Source organism: Pseudochaenichthys georgianus, unplaced genomic scaffold (genome assembly GCF_902827115.2).
Source record: "Pseudochaenichthys georgianus unplaced genomic scaffold, fPseGeo1.2 scaffold_441_arrow_ctg1, whole genome shotgun sequence".
In the NCBI taxonomy this organism is placed as follows: domain Eukaryota; kingdom Metazoa; phylum Chordata; class Actinopteri; order Perciformes; family Channichthyidae; genus Pseudochaenichthys; species Pseudochaenichthys georgianus.
This window is the reverse complement of record NW_027263006.1, coordinates 86,560-108,153: the sequence shown is the minus strand read 5'-3', so window position 1 is coordinate 108,153 and position 21,594 is coordinate 86,560. Positions and strand designations below refer to the sequence as shown.

Genomic DNA, 21,594 nt, shown 5'->3' with positions numbered 1-21,594 from the left:
AATACACGTGTCGAAGCGGTTCGCTGCTGATTACTACGCACTCCCCCCCCCCCCCCCCCCCGGAGGGACGAATATTCGCTGCTGATTACTACCGAATATCCGGAGCCCGAAAAATGGTATTCGGGACGGCCCTCGGCTTCCAGAATACATTATCTGGGGGAAGTCCCCATGTATCTTCCCTCGTAGCCTTCGAGCTAACTAAATAACGTGTTTTTCCTTCAGGTATCCCATCATCCTCCTGTTTCGGCGTTCTACGTCAGCAACAGGAAGGATGGATTCTGCCTCAGCGGAAGCATCCTCGCTAAATCCAAGTTCTACGGTACACTCAAATCTCATTAGCGTCACACACAGGCACCTTTACAAGTACATAAAATACTTGACTGCTGCTGTTCACGTTTTTAGGAAACTCCCTGTCGGCCATATTGGACGGGGAGGCTCGGCTCAATTTTCTCAACCGAGGAGAGGACTACGTGATGAACATGCCCTACGCTCACTGTAAAGGTCAGAGGTCGTAGATTGATGCAGAGCCATTTTAATCTGAAGTTAATGTCGTGTTTTATATATTTTTAAGTGTGTTTGAGTTTCAAGAAAAGCGCTCTATAAATAAAATGCATTATTATTATTATTATGTACCTGATAGAAGATTATTTAATTATTCTCCTATCAATCCTCCACCTCGCCTCAGTTCATGTATCTCTGTCTTTACATCAAATTGGTGTATCAGCCAATCAGAGACAGGCTCTGGATATATCTGAGAGCTGTGATATATTGATGAAGAACAGAATGATAGGGGACCTTTAATCACAGAACGGTTTTGTTCTCTCTCGTTAGGCATCCTGTACGGCACCATGACTCTGGAGCTCGGCGGCCAGATCACCATCGCCTGCGAGAAAACAGGCTACAGCGCTCAGCTCGAATTCAAACTGAAGGTATCTATTGATCATTTCAGAGAAGAACCTATTCTCAGCTTGTAATACTAGTTAGTTATTGTATTTTGTATCATGTTTTAAATTATTGTTTTACTGCTATTGTGTTATTTGATATTGTATGTATTCCCTGTGCAGCACTTTGGTCCACTGGTAGCTTTAAAAGTGCTATATAGATAAATAAAGTAACACACATTTTCATTATCGAGATGTATAGTCTATGATATGTGAAATGTAAGAAAACAATTTATAATCTCAACTCTAGTTTCTTAAGGTCTTGTTAACGTCTTGTTTTGGTGGTTCACAACCCAAATAAATGATTTAAATATAATAGAAATGCAGCAAATCTCCATGACGATGAAACTTTCCTGCATAAAGAATGACTAACAATGAATCGATTATCAGTATTTATTTAATCATCGTAGCTCTAGCCGTTATCGATGCAGTAAAAAACCGTTTCTCACATGACTTTTCTGAACGTGTGACCCCACCACGCCACCTCCACCTCACCAATCCTCCTCCCTCCTGAAAAACATCCCATTTTCCTAAACAAGCGACAGGTACGCTTCACACAAAGCCACCGGGGCCCAGGAGTTCAAAACGTTTAATCTCAATCAGATCCGATCAGATTTTGAAATCCCATTTTTCGTGATCCAGGATCAGACGAGTCGGACGCATTTTGTCCCTGGAGTTCAAAGCAATTCAGGATAGGATCACGCTGATCCAGATTACGACTTTTCAAGATGGCTAGATCCTGAATATCAGTGCTTTAATCCTACCGAGCGCCACCTAGTGGACATGAAAGATAATACAAGGAAGACAAGAGCCCACATTGCAGAGACATCTATTGTTTGATTACTTTTGAAAGGTGATGACAGACGATGGACTTTTTTTTTGTTGAATATATTTTTAATTTAATCTAAATTACATTTGTGATTGACAATCTTTGTTGTGATACTTTTATGAGCATAAACATTTATGTCATCAACATTTGGTTGAAAACAAAACAGGCCACAAACGTGAGCAAAAATGAAAAATAAAATGTATTTCCCATGAAGGCTAAACATGGTGTATCATTTCAGTTAACAAACTTTGCCATCTTATTTAAATTGAAACATATTTTAAAATAAATTGTGCAGTACATTTTGCTCTGGTAATCCATTGGAAACCCGCCCCTCTGGTGGGATCAGGATAATCCAGTTATTTGGGATCAAACTGATCCCAATCCTGGGTTGTCGGTTTGAACTTCCCGTTTTGAAGTTTTGATCCAGATTAAAGCTTGGATCGGATTTCCTGATCTGATCGGATATCAAAGTGATCCTAATCCTGCTTTTTGGTTTTGAACTCCCCAAAATCCAAATCTGATCTGATCAGATAGGGATTAAAAGTGTTGAACTCCTGGGCCCTGCAGATCACAGCATTTCCATTTAAAACACCACAAGAGCTCTTTACTTCCACAAGTTGGATTGGAAGTTCAATTTCTCTTGTTATTAATGATTGAACTGCAGCCTCTTGTTCACCTCCGCCCCATTAGCCTGACGCATTTAAACAGGACGCAAACTACCATCCTGTTTCAAATGACTACAGACGCACAGATGTAGATTAAACAAGACAAGTCACACATTAGGCGCTTTCACACCGAGTGCTTTGCCGTACTCAGTTCCCATTACTTAGTTCATCAGAACTCTTTAGTCCTCATGAACTAAGAGCAGATCGCGTTCACACCGGAATAAGTCCCTGAGGGTGGATTAGGCAAATTAAGCCGCTGACGTCACTTCTTCTTCTTCTGCTTTGGGTTTACTGGCAGGCTGCAAACCACTTCACGGCGTATACTGCCGCCCAAAGTCCCCGGCCGGAAGTCCCCGGAGTTGGGGAAGGCTTCAGTAGAAGCTGCTGGGACTCCCAGCAGCTTCTACTGAAGCCTTCAGAGTAAATCCATGGATGTTTAATAAGAACTGGATGCAGCGTGGGAGGCGGGGCCTCGTTCTTTCCTATGAGAGCTGCTCATTGGCGGCCTAGCTGTCAGAGCAGAAGAACCCGTATGTGCGCTCACAGAGCATGCGCCCCTTAAGCCCCGCCCCCCGAGCTCCCACTCTCGGCTCAGTAGAATGAATGGAGACAGAAAATAAATCTAGATTCGGCTTTTAGTGCATTTTACAACTTTAACGACCGAATGATTCTAATAAGGGCTCTAACATAGTTCATACTGGGTAGTTTATTTAGTTTTTAAAAAATTATCCGCTGATTTACAGACGTCTCTTTCCCAATGTTAGTCAATGGGGGAAAGTCTTTCTGGGCCCAGTGACTGATACGGAAGTTGTAGTACCGCCGTTTGGACACAACGAATATTTTCATCAGAGTCCGGCGCACTTCCTGGGGGCTTGGGTAAATCGCCAGAACGCCGACACCTCCTCATCTCCACCGCTCCCATGTTTTTTTTTGTGTTGCCATAAGTTAGTCGCTCTCCGTTGGTGCGCGGGGCTAATGCTAATGCTAATAATGCTAATGCCAGCAAATAAAATGGCGGCTTCACAAAACTTTTCCGAGTTTTACGGGGCGTGGTTTGCAATCCGCCCAGCCAATCAGAAACGGGAATCTTTTTCTCCCACGAAAGTACCTGCTCTCTAGGGACTGAAAAGGGGGTGGAAAGGTTCTCGTGAGCTAGATTCTAGTTCCGGATTATTTTGGTGTGAACGCAAAATTTCAAGAACTATCGGGACTATACTGGGAAAAGTACTCCGGTGTGAAAGCGCCTATTGTTTTTCTCCATAGGAACAACAGGAAGTAAACTGAATGTGTATCTCTCCTGCCTTTACCCTTCTTTAAATCCCCCTCCCATGTCTTCTATGTACACTCCTCTCCTCCCCTCCTCCTCCCTTTACCCTCTTGCTTTCCTCCCTCCCTCCCCTCCTTTATTCCTTCCCTTCTCTCCTCCAGCCTTTCCTGGGTAGCAGTGACTGTGTCAACCAGATCTGTGGGAAGATCAAGCTGGGGAAAGAGGTGTTGGCCACGCTCGAGGGACACTGGGTAAGAGACACTTTTCACACATTATTCTGACGACTATTTGTTATATAATTTTTTTAAATGGTAATTTAAATCTTTATCATCACATTGTATCATGTAACAAAAGGCCAGCAAGGCAATACAAAATAAAAGGCTAGGGGTATGTCTTCATGTTATTATATTCTTAAAGATACATGTATCTATTAGCTATTGTTCCAGTCAACTGTCTTTGTTTTGAGTCTTGTATAGAGTAGTGTTAATTTCGTCAGCTATTTTTTTATTTAGTTTTAGTCTTAGTCCTGTGTTAAATTTACTTTTTAGTTTTAGTCATATTTAGTCACCTACATCCTGTTTTTATTTAGTCAAGTTTTGTCGACTAAAAGTCTGAATTATTTTAATCTACTTTTTGTCAGTCTGTACACAACTCGTCACTCACTCGCGCTGGGGGGGGTATTCGGTTAACGTGACCACTGCTCCCAAGCCCTGTTGTTGCCATTTTATTCTCTGTTAAATAAGGTTAGTTAGAGTAGACCATGAGTTAGACCCGAGTCTTCCTGACAGTTCACAGTGTGCTGGCCCGGTGTAATTGAAATGTACCGCCGCGCGCAGCACAGACACACAGCTGCTGCCCAGCCGCAGCACCGGAAATGGGAGAAAAACTGACTATCAGATGTAACGTTATCTTTGATAATATTTCGTCAACGAAATTACTATTTTGTTAAAGCGCCTCCAAGATGTTTTAGACAGCAGAGGAAAACATTTCCACCCAAAAAGTACGATATGATACGATACGGATTTTATTCTGGTTTAACTATGGTTTGTGAGCTGAGCTGTGGGACTTTTGTATTTTATGTGTGTATTTATTTCTCCGACAGCACTTTGATCTGGAAGTTTTAAAGTGCTTTACAAAAAAATCTCTATTGCAGTGGCGTCAGGGCCTTCAAGGTATTCAGAGAATACCCTGGAACTAGTGTTAATTTCGTTGACTAAAACTATGACGAAATATGTTCGTCAACGACCTTTTTTTCCATGACGAAAACGAGACGATGACGAGACGGCACCGACGGCAGTAAACAATAACTGTAACGAAATCATCATGCAATATCGTTGACGAAAAGTGACGAGACGAAAATGTAGTTTACTAAATAAAAACTATGACAAAATCTCTCTTTACTTTCGTTGACGAAAAATGAGGAGACGAAATATTATCAAAGATAACGTTACATTTCTGATAGTCAGTTTTTCTCCCAGCAGTTCCATTTCCGGTGCTGCGGCAGAGCAGCAGCTGTTTCTGTGCTGCGCGCGGCGGTACATTTGAATTACACCGGGCAGCGGCACATTGTTAACGTGAAAGACTCGGGTCTAACTCATGGTCTAACTAAGCTTATTTAACAGAACATAAAATGGCAACAACAGGGCTTAGGAGCAGTGGTCGCGTTAACCGAATACCCCCCGTCAGCGCGAGTGAGTGATAAATTGTGCACTCGACGGGTAATAATGGATTATGATGGAAATGTTACGAACCTGTCGGTCAAAATGACTGACAACGAAAAAGTCTAAAGCCACCACTGCTTGGGAGAAAGAAACTATGTGATATTTGGGCCCATTTTCGCTACAATGAGGCGGAGAAAAAAAGCGAATGCATTGTTTCATCAGAAGGGAAGCAATGTGGCCATAACACAGCTGGTACAAACACCACAAACCAGATACTCTCTGCAAAGCTTCTCAATCATTCAACCTGTGTTTTTCATCAAATAAGGACAAGATATAATCTTATTTATTTATATACTAAAATGACAAATTATTGGTTTTGGTTAGACTAGTTTGACTGAAATGTTCTATATAATCTGATGACTAAAAAAGACTCAAACAGTCTTCATTGACAAAAAGTAGACTAAAATAATTAGTTTTCTTTGACTAAAATAAGACTAAAATGCTCAGACTTTTAGTCGACTAAATCTTGACTAAATAAAAACAGGATGAAGGTGACTAAATATGACTAAAACTAAAAAGAAAATGTAACACAGGACTAAGACTAAAACTAAATAAAAAAATAGCTGACGAAATTAACACTACCTGGAACACTCAGATAAAACAAACAAAAAATCGATGTAATTATATAAATAAAATGAATAAATGAGAATGGTATCCGTGTTGTTGATCTGTAATATTACAGTGTTACGTTGATTTGTTTGTCCTTCTCGGACCATTCTCTACGCCAGGGGTGTCAAACTCAAGGCCCGGGGGCCACATTCGGCCCGCGACTTCATTTGATGTGGTCTCACAAGAGCTTGCAAAGAATATAATATGTTTATTATACGGTTACATGCTACAGAAGCACGTTGCCCATAAACTACATGTCCCACAATGCATCTCAAATATGACTTTTTTCTCAGAATTTGCCTTTTTTTCTTCAAAATATGCATTTTTTCATAGAATTCCTTTTTCTCAGAATTAGATTTTTATTTCAAAATGTCACTTCTATTTCTTTTTTCTCCAGAATTTGGCTTTTCTTTTTAAATCATTTTGGGATATACGCACTGAAAAGACTTGCAATTATTTGCCCTAGACTTCTGCTTTCAGACGTAGTTAATTATAAAGTTATTACCCTATCCGATGATAATCCAATGCAGAGGCAATAATGTAATATAATACATTATTTTATATATATGATATATTTATATATGTATTTTTATATAGTCTTAAAGTTACAACCGGCCCTTTGAGTGCAACCATAATGCTGATGTGGCCCGCGATGAAATTGAGTTTTACACCCCTGCTCTACGCATTTCAGTGGTTTTCTGTTAGAAAAGAAAGCAGCCAATCAGATCTTGTTCTGGGTCTCTGGGTAGAATATCCTTCACCAAGGTATTCTACATCCTTGATCGAATGCCCTGGCCGTTGCATTTAATGAAAGCGTACGTTTGGACTGACAGTTTGATCAACCAATCATATATTGATTTGTAGCCAATGGGCGTGTTCTTTCAGAGTTCCCCTCGGGTCCAGGGTATTCTTGAAGGCCCGCTAGTTCACTGGCTCGAGACAGAGGATCTAGAATGCCACGAAGCAATTCATGCCGTTTTATTGTTTTAACGTTGAAATGGCAAGTGCAACAGGTGGAGATGAAGTTGTTGCGGAATTGTTGTGAGTACCCTTTAAGACGACAATTCAGTGAAAAGACGGACATTATAACGGAGGGTGTGTGTGTGTCTACAGAAGGTCCAGTTGAGATAGACACGGTTCCCCACAGCTCTATTGTATTGTATGTGCACAGAAATGTGGCCTATATACATTGTGTATCTATAGTGAAGTTAATGCTATCAGTGTCAAATAAAAGAAGCTCTGAACCCACCGTTATATACAGAAAAACTGCTTCAATGTCTTCTGCTAAGTAATGAGCCCTTTGTGACTTTCCCCTTTAAAGGACAGCGAGATCTTCATCAACGACAAGAAGACGGGGACCGTGGAAACTTTCTGGAATCCAACGACCGAGCTGAGACAGAGTCGACTCACTCGATGCACCGTTCCCCCCGAGGAACAAGGAGAATCTGAATCAGAGAGGTGAACATGGACTTAAAATCACAACTGTTTGATCCTTTAAAAGTCAAATTATCATATAATCATTAACTTCATGCCTCTGGTTCCTTTTATAATCCTCAGACTGTGGCAGCATGTGACTCGGGCCGTCAACAACAAGGACCAGACGGAGGCCACCAACGAGAAGTTCTTCCTGGAGGAAGCCCAGAGGAAGTCTGCGCGCGAGCGGAAAGCTAAATGTGAAGAATGGAACCCCGCGCTGTTCGAGCAGGACCCCGTCACCGGAGAGTGGCATTACAGATATGCCGAGTGAGTGACTCCTCTGCTGCTTTAAAGAAAGTCAGGCTTAGAGTTATTACCCTTTAGTCCCCGGTTTGAGCTTCAATCTCAGGATCCATGTATCTGTGATCCTCTCCAGAATGGAAGTAGTCATCACATACAGAGCATCAGCTAGTTCCTGAACAGTGTCCTTCACATGCTGATATCCAAGAGAGGGAGTCACACAGTCACAAGATGGAGGAATACCGGGTCATACATCCTGTCATCTACAAAATACTGACTTTTTTTCTCGAAATGTTGGCTTTTTTCTGAAAATCTCAAAATTCTGACTTTCTCTAAAATCCTGACTTTCTCTAAAATCCTGACTTTCTCTCAAAATCTCAAAATTCTGACTTTCTCTAAAATCCTGACTTTCTCTAAAATCCTGACTTTTTCTCAAAATTCTGACTTTCTCTAAAATCCTGACTTTTTCTCAAAATTCTGACTTTCTCTAAAATCCTGACTTTTTCTCAAAATTCTGACTTTCTCTAAAATCCTGACTTTTTCTCAAAATTCTGACTTTCTCTCAAAATCCTGACTTTCTCTAAAATCCTGACTTTTTCAAAAAATTCTGACATTCTCTCCAAATCCTGACTTTTTCTCAAAATCTCAAAATCCTGACTTTTTCTAAATACTTAAAAATGTTAACTCTCCCTGGTCCCCGGCTTGAGCTTCAACCTCAGGATCCATGTGTTTCTGATCCTCTCCAGAAAGGAAGTAGTCATCACACACAGAGCATCAACTAGTTCCTGAGCAGTGTCCTTCACATGCTGATATCCAAGAGAGGGAGTTACGCAGTCACAAGATGGAGGAATAGAAAGCAGTACTCAATGTTTACTTCAGATTAGCTCCACGTCAGAAATGAGCATGCTTGATGTCTCTCTCCATAGAGGCTGAGTCATGTTAATCACATAGCTATCACCTGCCTCAAACAGTCCTGATGCTCTTCTAGGTCATCACACATCCTGTCATGTTCACAGCTACAGTTGATACCTTTGTAGCATGCTACTCTCATGCTGGAAGAGGACATTCAGTATTTTCCCAACATTTCTCACCCTATTTTTGTTTCTAAATCTCCCACTCTCCTTCTCTTTCTCTACACCTCTCCTCTCCCATGTGTCCGTCTCACTTCTCCCTCCTCTCTGTCTCCTCTCCCTCAGCACGAGGCCGTGGGATCCGCTCAACGACTTGATCCAGTTTGAGAAAGACGGCTGCATCCAGACCAAGGTCCGACACCGCACCCCTATGGTACGTTCTGGCAGTCTTATTAGTCTGAGTAACCAGGGGCCGCGGAGGGACAATTGCAAGTGCCAGGTAGGTCGTCCCGATCGAAATAAAACAGCTCACCGCCTCAGCCACCTTCCACGCAGCATTCGGTGCACCGTCTTCATTGCCGCTTCTTCTCTGTGTGCCGCCATCGCTGTTGTCACCTCCTTTTATACTTTTTTTGTATTCTTTGTGTCTCTGTTTTTTGTCCCCGTGCACGTGCTGTTCTCTCTGTATGGGAAGGTTATGCTAAGTGCATGCTAAAGGACGTAGGTGATGTTTCCTTTTGTTGCCTGAGAAATAATAATAATCTTTATTTGTTGTCAAGTCTTCTCTGATTTTGGTGCACTTGAAAGGGACTTCAAATCCACTGGACTTTGGAACAGGATTCCACTCCAGTGAAACAGCAACCGTTACTTTTTCAGTCTTTTATGTCAATAGTTTACTTGAAAACAAATGTAGTTGCCGAATGGGTCTTTTAGGTGAAAAACCTTTGAAGACAAGAAAGATGCATTAGACAACTTGCAATAGTCATTACAATAAATAAAGCATGCAAACAATACACTGACACTGCTGCCTTATTTACCAATATGTTACAAATAAACTGGGCAGACTAAGCGCAGACATTTTAAACATGAAATCAATTCTCTAAACCAGGGGTGCCCACACTTTTTCAGCTCGGGAGCTACTTCTGAAATGACCGAGTCAGAATGATCTACCTACAAAATGCTATATATATTTATATATATATACTGAGTATACCTTGTGTTGGTGTACCTTGCATAACTGCATGGACCCGTATGGCACAATACAACGCAGTAAATGTTTGGTCATTATATACCCTTTCTTTAGTAGAATTGTACACATTGGAAGGCTAGCCAATCAGCCGCGCATGCGTGGTGAACTGCGTGTTCGAAAAGATGAGATATCAGACTGGCTTACCTGAACGTCAATCAAGTGGCAAATGCCATAGTAAGTATGGATGGATGTAAGGAAGGAAGTAAGGATGGATGATAAGCTAATTATTTATTTTTTCAATGCCATGCGATCTACCCACACTACCGTTGCGATCGACCGGTCGGACGTATTGGGCACCCCTGCTCTAAACCAAAGCTCCTTTCAAATCTCAGCAGATTCAATTAACGGGATTTTATTTGTCCTCCTTTTCGCGGCGAAAGGAGCCAGTTGAGGTGGTTCAGGCACCTAGTTAGGATGCCACCTGGGCGCCTCCCTAGGGAGGTGTTCCAGGCACGTCCAGCTGGGAGGAGACCAAGGGGTAGACCTAGGACCAGGTGGAGGGATTATATCTCTTCGCTGGCCTGGGAGCGCCTTGGGACCCCCCAGTCAGAGCTGGTTGATGAGGGGAAAGGAACGTTTGGGGCTGGAACTGCTACCCCCGAGACCCGACCACGGATAAGCGGGAGAAGATGGATGGATGGATGGATGGAGGGAGGGATGGATGGAGGGATGGATAGATTTTTTTATTAGAAGTGTCCTACGACGCTGGTTCTCTTTTTAGCGGGCTCGATCTCCATGGTAACTTATGCTGAGCGGGTAACCTGCTCTGGAGCAGGTTAGGTTGCAGACTAAGAGCTCAACTCAGTGAAAGCACCGCCTGCTGACCAATCAGAGCTCAGCGTGCAGAGTTTAAAGCGATCAAGTCATATTACAGGAGAAAGGAAATACAGAAAGACGACCGGCAAAAATCACCGACTGTGTGAACGTGAACATGAATAGAATATCACCTCCATCTTCAGAGCAATCTGACTATTATAACATTAGCGTTAAGAAAGCTTACTTAAATATCGGCCACAACATAAGTACCCGGATCAGAGTACATTAAGTACAGTCCGCGGCATATCACTTCATAATGTATCATATATCTCCTGATCTGAGTCAGCTGAGCCGTATCTGGCCGTGCAGCACTCACAGTGTCACAGACTGGATGCAGAAGTATTATTTTAAGCAACACATTAAGTTGATGAAACACTCGAGTCAAATGTAATGAAAGTCAGATCGTGTTTTAGACGGGCAGTGATATCATAAACCTGTTGATGTACGCATTCAAACACGTGTTCTGTTACCAGCTGTATTCACCTTGCAGGTGCAGCTCTGAGGCTTTGATCCTGATCAAGTGTTTAAGTCATGGATGTTTAAAGTTTAACTTCTTCATATGTCTAATATTATAGTTCACTTTTCATTCAGGAAGTATGACGCTGCGCTGTCAGTGCGCTTCTCCATGTTTGTGATTGGTCGAATGCTCCAGATACCACCCCTTTCATGTGAACACCTAACTAGATAGGACACGGCTGGCTTGAGCGATCCACTTGATAACCAGCGTCGTAGGACCGTTTAGCGAGAGCGCGTATGTTTTGGATTAGGCCAACCGGCTAACTCCAACATATCAGGTTAGGTTGAACCGGCTGCGTAGTGCAGGCCTCTAGTCAGGAGAATTAAAAAAAAAACAATAAAACATTTATAAACAAGTGTTATTTACAGATTTTGAGGTTAAATTAGATTTTACAGCCTTTTAAATCCTTCCACTGTTCGTTCAGGCTTTTGTAGATTCTTGTAGAACAGACTCGAGTTTTGACTTCACTCTCATCAACCCTACACTGTGTATTCTTTTCTAAACACAAAATGTGAAGGTTAAAGATACAGTGCACTGAAAGCATTATTATGACTGTTGGTTTCTTTTTAAATCTTCCACAGATTACGTGATAATACGGATAAATGCCGACCGCAATAATCTTTCGTCTTTGCACTTTTAACCATCGTGTTGTTGTCGGGCAGATCTGCAATCTTTCAACATGTTCCAAATTGCATCGAATAAAAAATAAAGCCTTAAGAAGCAGAAGAGCTGGAGTAACCCTGTTGAACTGAAGGACTTATGATTTAAACGGATCCCTGATGTCCCAGCATGCCTTGCACCTTCATTTGTGCGCCAATGCCGACCAGCATGTTCCTGTTAAAGTGTTTTTTTGTTGCATCAAAACACCCTTTTGTTGTGTTGTTGTGTATGCAAAATTCTGTTTGTTTCCTGTCCTTGTGCGGTTGCTTCGATGTGTTTTCTGTGTGTCTCATATTTGGTTGTTGTGTGTGTGTGGCCTGTGTGTTTGACCTGTTTGTGTGTTTTTGTGTGTATCGTTGTGTAGGTGACGGTGCCAAAGAGGAAACACAAGAGCGATAAACCCAAGAAGCCGGAGAGCGGATGTTCCTCTCCTGAACCCGACCGCCAGGACTCGTCTGGCAGCGAACGTGAGTCTTCGTACACATTTCCACGTCCTGTACTCAAGTAGAAGTACAGATACTCGTGTTTAAAAATACTCTGGTGAAAGTAGAAGTACTGACTAAACTTCTTTACTCAAGTAAAAGTAAAGAGGCTTTGAAGTGTCCTTCAGTAAAAAGTACCCATAGCTAGCAGCTGTTTTAAAGAGTACCTGACCTCCCTTTATATTAAAAGGACTAAAGGAACCAGCTGTTTGGAAAATGAGAGAAGTAGAAAGTACAGGTATTTGAGTTCAACATGTGAGAAGTAGAAAGTACAGGTATTTGAGTTCAACATGTAAGAAGTAGAAAGTACAGGTATTTGAGTTCAACATGTGAGAAGTAGAAAGTACAGGTATTTGAGTTCAACATGTAAGAAGTAGAAAGTACAGGTATTTGAGTTCAACATGTGAGAAGTAGAAAGTACAGGTATTTGAGTTCAACATGTAAGAAGTAGAAAGTACAGGTATTTGAGTTCAACATGTAAGAAGTCAAAGTAAAAAGTCGTCAGAAATAAGAAGTGGAGTAAAGTACTGATACCAGAAACATGTACTTAAGTACAGTAACGAAGTATTTGTACTCCACTACTTCACCTCTGCATTTATACGAAAATGTAAAGCCTACATATCCCTCTTTGTTTAGTGTGGAGTAATTTACTACATTTTAAAAGTACATACAAACATTAAAACAAAACCAATTCACATATCTTGTAACAGAAGACTTTAAAACGTTCTGCTCAGCACAGACTTGTCTCTCACTGAGCTGGTAAACAGCGCCCCCTGCTGGTGGTTAGGTTAAAAACTAAATGATAGAAAGATACTTTATTGTGTTTTCAGACATTAAAATACTTTAAAAAGTGGAAAATAAAATGAGCAATATGATATCAAATATAAACAACAATATACAATATTCTGGATAACTTAAATAAAAAGTCCAAAATACTTCAGCACTTTTAAAAGAAAGGAGAAACTCAAATCTTATATTGTTAAAACTGATGGTTTGTACCGTGGCACCGTGTAATGAATGAAAACGTGCTTTCTGTGTGTGGTATTCAACATGTCGTACACACACTTTGTTTCAGGGCACAAAAGCAAGCATAACAGTCGACTGAGGAAAAAGGGAGCGGACCTCAGCGAACTTCAAAGTGCCATTGAAACCATAAGGAAGACGCAGGAGGACATTAACAGGTGAGACCACGAGCATATATATATATATATACTGTATGTCAGTGTTCAATTTGGGCCTGAAACCAGAGTTTCACTGTATTGCATTTTGAAAATCCACAGCGGAGGTTTGTGTCGTACGACATGCGGTGTACTTTGCATATCTCTCCTTAGCAAACGATCTGTTGGCTCGGACTAATACCTGCAATTTACATTTCATGAGGTGTGAAACCTGAGCATTTCAAATCACGAAATGCTTGTAGTTGTTTCTGCGTTGTTGATTTAATGAACGAGGCGATGTAGAGACGGTCGCGGTACGCTCTCATTATTAGGCTGTCATTTGTTATATGGTTATAGAAAGTTTGAGAAACACTGCTGTATATATACTGTATATGTACTGTATATATACTGTATATGTACTGTATATATACTGTATATGTACTGTATATATACTGTATATGTACTGTATATGTACTGTATATGTACTGTATATATACTGTATATGTACTGTATATGTACTGTATATATACTGTATATATACTGTATATGTACTGTATATGTACTGTATATGTACTGTATATGTACTGTATATATACTGTATATATACTGTATATGTACTGTATATATACTGTATATGTACTGTATATGTACTGTATATATACTGTATATGTACTGTATATATACTGTATATGTACTGTATATATACTGTATATATACTGTATATGTACTGTATATATACTGTATATGTACTGTATATGTACTGTATATGTACTGTATATGTACTGTATATGTACTGTATATGTACTGTATATGTACTGTATATATATACTGTATATATACTGTATATGTACTGTATATATACTGTATATGTACTGTATATATACTGTATATGTACAGTATATATACTGTATATGTACTGTATATATATATATATACTGTATATGTACTGTATATATACTGTATATATACTGTATATATACTGTATATGTACTGTATATATACTGTATATATACTGTATATGTACTGTATATATACTGTATATATACTGTATATGTACTGTATATATACTGTATATATACTGTATATGTACTTTATATGTACTGTATATGTACTGTATATATATACTGTATATGTACTTTATATGTACTGTATATGTACTGTATATATGTACAGTATATATACTGTATATGTACTGTATATGTAACTGTATATGTAACTATACATACTGTATATATAACTGTATATGTAACTGTATATATAACTGTATATATACTGGATATATACTGGATATGTAACTGTATATATACTGGATATGTAACTGTATATATACTAGATATATAACTGGATATATACTGGATATGTACTGTATGTATACTGGATATGTACTGTATATGTACCTGTGTATATATACTGGATATGTACTGGATATGTACTGTATATATACTGGATATGTACTTTATATATACTGGATATGTACTGGATATGGACTGTATATGTACCTGTGTATATATACTGGATATGTACTGGATATGTACTGTATGTATACTGGATATGTACTGTGTGTATACTGGATATGGACTGTGTATATACTGGATATGTACTTTATATATACTGGATATGGACTGTGTATATATACTGGATATGTACTGTATGTATACTGGATATGTACTGTGTATATATACTGAATATGTACTGTATGTATACTGGATATGTACTGTGTGTATACTGGATATGTACTGTGTATATACTGGATATGTACTTTATATATACTGGATATGGACTGTGTATATATACTGGATATGTACTGTATGTATACTGGATATGTACTGTGTATATATACTGAATATGTACTGTATGTATACTGGATATGTACTGTGTGTATACTGGATATGGACTGTGTATATACTGGATATGTACTTTATATATACTGGATATGGACTGTGTATATATACTGGATATGTACTGTATGTATACTGGATATGTACTGTGTATATATACTGAATATGTACTGTATGTATACTGGATATGTACTGTGTGTATACTGGATATGTACTGTGTATATACTGGATATGTACTTTATATATACTGGATATGTACTGTGTGTATACTGGATATGTACTGTGTGTATACTGGATATGTACTGTATGTATACTGGATATGTACTGTGTGTATACTGGATATGTACTGTGTGTATACTGGATATGTACTGTATGTATACTGGATATGTACTGTATGTATACTGGATATGTACTGTGTGTATACTGGATATGTACTGTGTGTATACTGGATATGTACTGTATGTATACTGGATATATACTGTATATATACTGGATATGTACTGTATGTATACTGTGTATATACTGGATATGTACTGTATGTGTACTGTATATGTACTGTATGTGTACTGGATATAACTCCCGTGTTTCTGCAGGAACATCAGCGTGCTGCGGAGCCGTGCAGCCGGCCGGGTGGAGAGCGCTTCGTTCCTCCAACAGCGCGACTACATCATCATCGTTTTCCTCATCCTCCTTCAGGTCCTGATCAACTATGTCTTCAAGTAGCAGACACACACACACTCACTCACACACACACTCACTCACACACACACACACACACACAGATCGTGGGGGACTAAGAGATGTGAACTTTGACATCTTGCTCTTTATCAAATCCTACCACAAACGTCCAGAAAAAAGGTGGAGACTTTCACAGAGACTTTTTTTTAAAAGTTGTTTTTATTTTTATCCAATCCATTCCAAAGCTCTGGGGAGATCCACAGATTTCAAAGTGAAGAAGAGGAGGAGGAGGAGGAGGAGGAGCAGCGAGAGGAAGAGGAGGGGATGAAGTCTCTACTGCCACTCTGGAGCTCGTTGATTTGTCTCAGTGTAGAGGCAAAGACAGCAGCCATGTTTAGCTCTTATTCGTTGTGTTTGAGTGACACTATCCTGTGACTTACATTTCATTTAGGGAACCTTTTAACACGGACACAATACCAGGACTCACGGATTCCTTTCATTTTAATGTTTTTTTAACCGTTTTTTGTTTGTTCTTTTGTTTGCTGTGTGTGAATAACGGTCTGCTCGCGGCAGTGATAAGGGAGAAACAAAGTGGTCCAATCTATGTGACTTTTATTTTTTTATTATCAGCTGGGGGCGTGTTGACAAAGAAGATAAATAACACATAATATTTGTTCAAAGGAACAGAAGATATAATTTCCGCTGTATTATAAAACTTCACCTTTTTGCATACAAAGAAAAAAGTCCGCGTCATTGCAGGTCGCGTGTAAAGACGAGCGCATGCTAACGACATATTGTACAGTATTTTATCTTCATGCGGAAATGCACTGCAAACGGCAGACATGTTGTTAATATCGTTTTTTTATCAGTTGACATTTTAACATCTCTGCTCTGAGGAGGTTGTGAGCGTCGACAGAGGGTCAACAAAAGATTATTTTTGTGATTTTTCATGCGTTACAGTGACTACTGCCCTAGTTTGAGGTAAAAGGGGTTGATTTGTTCGAACCAAGTCGTCTAAAATAAGCCTCGTTAGACCTGATGGTGAGATAAAGACATCTAAAGGAAAGTGTGCTTATTTGCTGAGAAAAGCCAGTTAGCTTAGCTTAGCACAAAGGCTGAAAACAGCTGTTCAAAAGTAAACTCTCCGACACCTCAAACACGTGTTCTTTAGAGACTTTGCTATGTTGGTGTTTCCTTTGGGCTGAGCAAGGCTCGGTTTGGAGTCGTTATGCTAAGCTAAGCAGCTAGCTTCATATCTTCTGTACAGAGAGGCATATCAACCTCTTGTCTAACGTACAGCAAGAAAGTGAGTATTTTCCTACGAGGTGTCCCTTTGAAACTCAACATGTCGGGTCTGAAACCACACGGAACTAATCTGAAAGGTGTAAAGGCGAGCTGATGTTCTACAAACCGACTCCAGACCAAGCCATGGGAGACAGAAAAACCCTTTCCCTCAAATTCATATCATTGCTTTCAGTGCTTGTTGCGCCTCAGATGCTAATAGAATAGACACTTTAGTGAGCTGCTTAGTCGCAGGAGGACGTAGATGTTTTTCTAACTATCACCACAGTAAACCATTCCAGACGTACGCCAAGTACCAGCCAAACTCAGTGTGTAGAGTAGGCGTCGACCCCGTTCACTGTGTAAATATCCAACCAAACACTGACACACCGACACTCCCGCGCTTTGTGCACAAGCCAGTCTTTTTTAACCCTGTGTGTCTTTCTGTCCACTGCTCGATACACATGGACATGAGGGAGAAAAAAGTAAAAGACGTTTTGGAGATTAAGTGGAGTTTTAATCGGTCGCCTTCCTCTTTGGAAACATGGATTTGATATACAGTAAAGACTCACGGGAAAGCAGCTTTTGAACTCACAGTGGACTTATGGGGAAATGAACACCTCAGCGTTAGCAGTAGGGCTTGCACAATGAATCTAAATGTTATCAAAACTGCAATATGGACTATTGCAATATCCAAATTGCAGTAAATTGTATTGTGAAGCTGCGGAGAAGTCCCGCTCTACAAAAGGTACAATCTTTATTGACTCATCATTTTACAATATAAGCAGGAAAACAAATATTGCTTCCTTGCCAACGAACTTGTATTCTGACCATTTGTTTTCATTGACGAAGGCACCACAGACCGAACAGTCTGTCAGAGTCCAAAACAACTTTTTATTCAAAAATATCTGATTCATGTGATATCTCTACTGTCAGGATGTTAGCCTTGTGGACGTTTAAACATCGGATTTCCTCCACTGTCAGCAGACTGAAAGATCTTTGTAACGCTAACACAGGCTCAAAGAAAGACTGGTAGCATCGTTGGGAAATAGAAAGTTACCCGGCTGGCCCGTGTGTATCTGTACGTGTTTTATTGTGTATCCTCATTGCCTCGATCGCTCATCTTAAATCCAGATGTTAGAATGTGGAGAAATAAGTTTAATAAAAACCAGTGCCTTCTAGACTCGGACTGGGGAGGGGGTGGATATAAAGGGGAGTTTAGTGGAGGGGGGAGCAAACAAAGTGTCGAAGGTGAAATTGTAATAATGGGAACTATCTGGAATGAAAGCAGCGGTGGTGGGACTCTGACTAGTGTGGAAAAGGATCGTGGCCACAGGTGAAAAAATGCATTTGAGTCAGAATTCTGGCTTTAAATCACTCAAACTCACATAGATATTTTTTTAAACATACTGCAATAAATTTATTCTCAGTTTTATATCACTCGACATATTAACATTTCTGCTCTGAGTAGGTTGTGAGCATTAACAGAGAGATCAAAAAATACTATTTTCTTAAAATGACTCATCAAAATTAAGTCTAAAATATGCTTTTTTGACCTGATAGTGAGTTTAAGACAGAACTAAAAGTGTGCTTATTTGCTTTCTTGCTAAGAGTTGAGAGATGAGCAGCCAGTTAGCTTAGCTTAGCGTAGCACAGAGACACATCTAGCTTGCTAGGCAGTGTAGACAGTTAAGATCTCTTACATATTAAATTCCTTTGATGTAATGATGTAATTATTGTCAATAGAGAGCTTGTGAAGTTAGTGTAAACTGTTACTAGTTAAAATTCGTTATGCTATTGCTAAGCGCTAAGCTAAGCAGCTACTGTCTTTAGCTTCATATTAACTGTACAGAGAAGGATACCATCCTCTTCTTACAGGATCTAATTTACAGCAAGAATGTGAGTTAGTGTATATTCCAAAAGTGTACAATCAGAAACCTTGCAAAGTTAATTTATGTTGTTACCTTTGGACAAAACCAGGCTCTGTAGTGTGTATGCTAAGCTAAGCAGCTAATGTCTTTAGCTTCATATTGACTGTATAGAGAGGGCTGTGATCCTCTTATTAAGAGTAAGTGTATTTTCCAAAAGGGTTCAATCAGAAACCTAAGTTAATTTATGTTGTTACCTTTGGACAGAATCAGGGTTCATTTAGAGTCGTAATGCTAAGCTAAGCAGCTACCGTCTCTGGCTTCATATTAACTTAAAGCAAAGAAGTAAGTAGGTGTATTTTCCAAAAGTGTTCAATCAGAGAGCTTGTGTGTATTTTATTACTTTTATACAGACTCAGGCTCTGTTTAGAATATTTTTGCTAAGCTAAGCAGCTTTAGCTTCATATTTACTATACAGAGAAGGGTGTCATCCTCCTCTCTAACTTAAAGTAAGAAAGTGACTAAGCAACTACTGTCTCTAGCTTAATATTAACTTTATTTCCAAAATGTCTTCAATTAGAGAGTGTCTGAATGTACAGTAGTGTATATTGTTACTTTCGGACAGAATCAGGGTCCATTCAGAGTCTTTATGCTAAGCTACAGAGGCGTTTGAGTTCTGACTTTTAATGACTGAAACTCAAATAGATGTTTAAAGTAAATGAATAGTTCACCTGTGGCCCTGCTCCCGTTGGCCTCAGTCTCTAGAGTTGTTAGCGGACGTGCCATATGACGCCTTATAAACCAGTCCGACCACCCAGTTATTGACCCCCCCCCCCACCACCCAGTTATTGACCCCCCACCCCTCCCAACAATAATAAAAACTCTCCCATAGGTTTCTTCCAGATGCTGAGCCCTGCCACAGCAGAGAGACTCCCTCAGTCTCACACACCAAATCCAGAGGGAATTAAACATCTCTGCTGATGTTTCTGTAAAAAATGCATTTTTATTTATTCCTCTTTTCTATGTCCTGTGTGTTTGTTTGTTTGTTTGTTTGTTTGTTTGTTTGTTTGTTTGTTTGTTTTGTAGCTTTAAGCGTTAGATTGATTGGTTTTGTTTTTTTAATGCTGATTTTAAAATAACACACAGTTGGTTTTATCCCTCGCCCCATTACTTGACACACACACACAAGTGACTGTCCTCAACTTGTGCACAATGTCAACTGCCACACACACACACTTTTTCCTATCCGAGTACGTGAATATATTTCCTGTATCTCCATGGCAACTATAACTTCCTGTAGGTTTATGGTCACATGTAACATAACACCGAATAAAAACAAATGATACCACACTGTCTGTCTCTCTTTCTCGCTGTGTGTGTGTGTGTGTGCGTGTGCGTGTGTGTGTGTGATTTTGAATTGGTTCCGGTCTTATCATATGAACTGAAGATTTTTTTTTTTTTATAGATTTTTTTTTATTTAATCTTTATTTTTTTCCGTATATATTTTCTAGTAGTTTAACGGTTGTTTTTTACAAAAACAATTCATGCTCTTTCTCAAGGCTCAATTTGAGTGTGAGAGTGGATGTGTGTATTGGCCATGTTAATTAAACATTGGCCCTAATAATTAATTTTCATTTCAAGTGATTAAACCTCTCTTTGCAGGATTCAGTTTAAAAATAATGTTGTTTAGTGTCCTCTAGAGGGCGACAAAGACTCCGGCCGGATGTGAAGAGGAGTGGGCTTCATCCTAAAACTCTGACATCCTAAACCTCAGTTTTATATTCAAGGGTCAGTTGTAAAGTGCCCTTGAGTAAGGCAGAAAACTACTCTTCAAACTGTACAAAGGAACATCTTTACCTGTCAGGGATGCACACTTGTCACCTTTCGGCGAAATTCGCCGTTTTGAACCCAAAATAGGTCGTTTGTGTGATTCATGTAGATCTGCAATAAAAATATGTTTGGGGTATGGGGGGGGGGGTCTGGGACCCGGAGCAGCCGCGAGCTGTTATGTGCCATCATGACACGCATGGTGTTCTTTTTTTATATATTATAATGAAGCGCGAGCTGTGTGCTCGAGTCTTCCTGCCTGTCGGCTCTGCTCATGGATTTATAATAAGGCTCTGCTGCTCCGCGATGATGGTCTAGCTTCAGCAGCTACATTAGCTACGGGTGCGTTCGTTAATATTAACTGTGCGGTCTGGAGTCACTGTGGCACAGACCGGACCGCTGGTGAACAGCTGTTAGAACGGGCCGTTCAGGTGTTCAGAGCAGAGCTCCCTGTCGAGCGCAGAGCGTGATGTGCACTGAAAAGTTTTTCTGTTGCAATATTATCGTTGAGCGAGCTAGCATACATTGTCACTATCTGCTAACGTTAGCTTTAGCCTAGTTTTTTTCATAGGCTATAAACGGAGGTGGTATAAGTATAGATCTTGTACTTGAGTAAAAGTAG

General features: G+C 39.9%; 1 protein-coding gene across 9 annotated transcripts in view; it reads left to right on the top strand.

Annotated features, from left to right (window-relative positions):
* Positions 1-20,495, top strand: part of osbpl8 (oxysterol binding protein-like 8) — a 104,723-nt gene extending 84,228 nt beyond the window's left edge. For 7 of the 9 annotated variants that reach the window (XM_034078518.1, XM_034078516.1, XM_034078520.2 and 4 more), the window contains 10 exons: positions 223-319; positions 403-501; positions 832-929; positions 3,864-3,953; positions 7,354-7,490; positions 7,590-7,775; positions 8,945-9,098; positions 12,206-12,308; positions 13,399-13,504; positions 15,912-20,495. In XM_034078518.1, the coding sequence (XP_033934409.1) occupies positions 223-319; positions 403-501; positions 832-929; positions 3,864-3,953; positions 7,354-7,490; positions 7,590-7,775; positions 8,945-9,098; positions 12,206-12,308; positions 13,399-13,504; positions 15,912-16,041 (1,200 nt within the window). In that variant the 3' untranslated portion in view covers positions 16,042-20,495. The remainder of the gene's footprint in view (positions 1-222; positions 320-402; positions 502-831; positions 930-3,863; positions 3,954-7,353; positions 7,491-7,589; positions 7,776-8,944; positions 9,099-12,205; positions 12,309-13,398; positions 13,505-15,911) is intronic. The other 2 variants (XM_034078517.2, XM_034078523.2) reach the window with 1 other exon arrangement.
* The last annotated feature ends 1,099 nt before the right edge of the window (positions 20,496-21,594 follow it).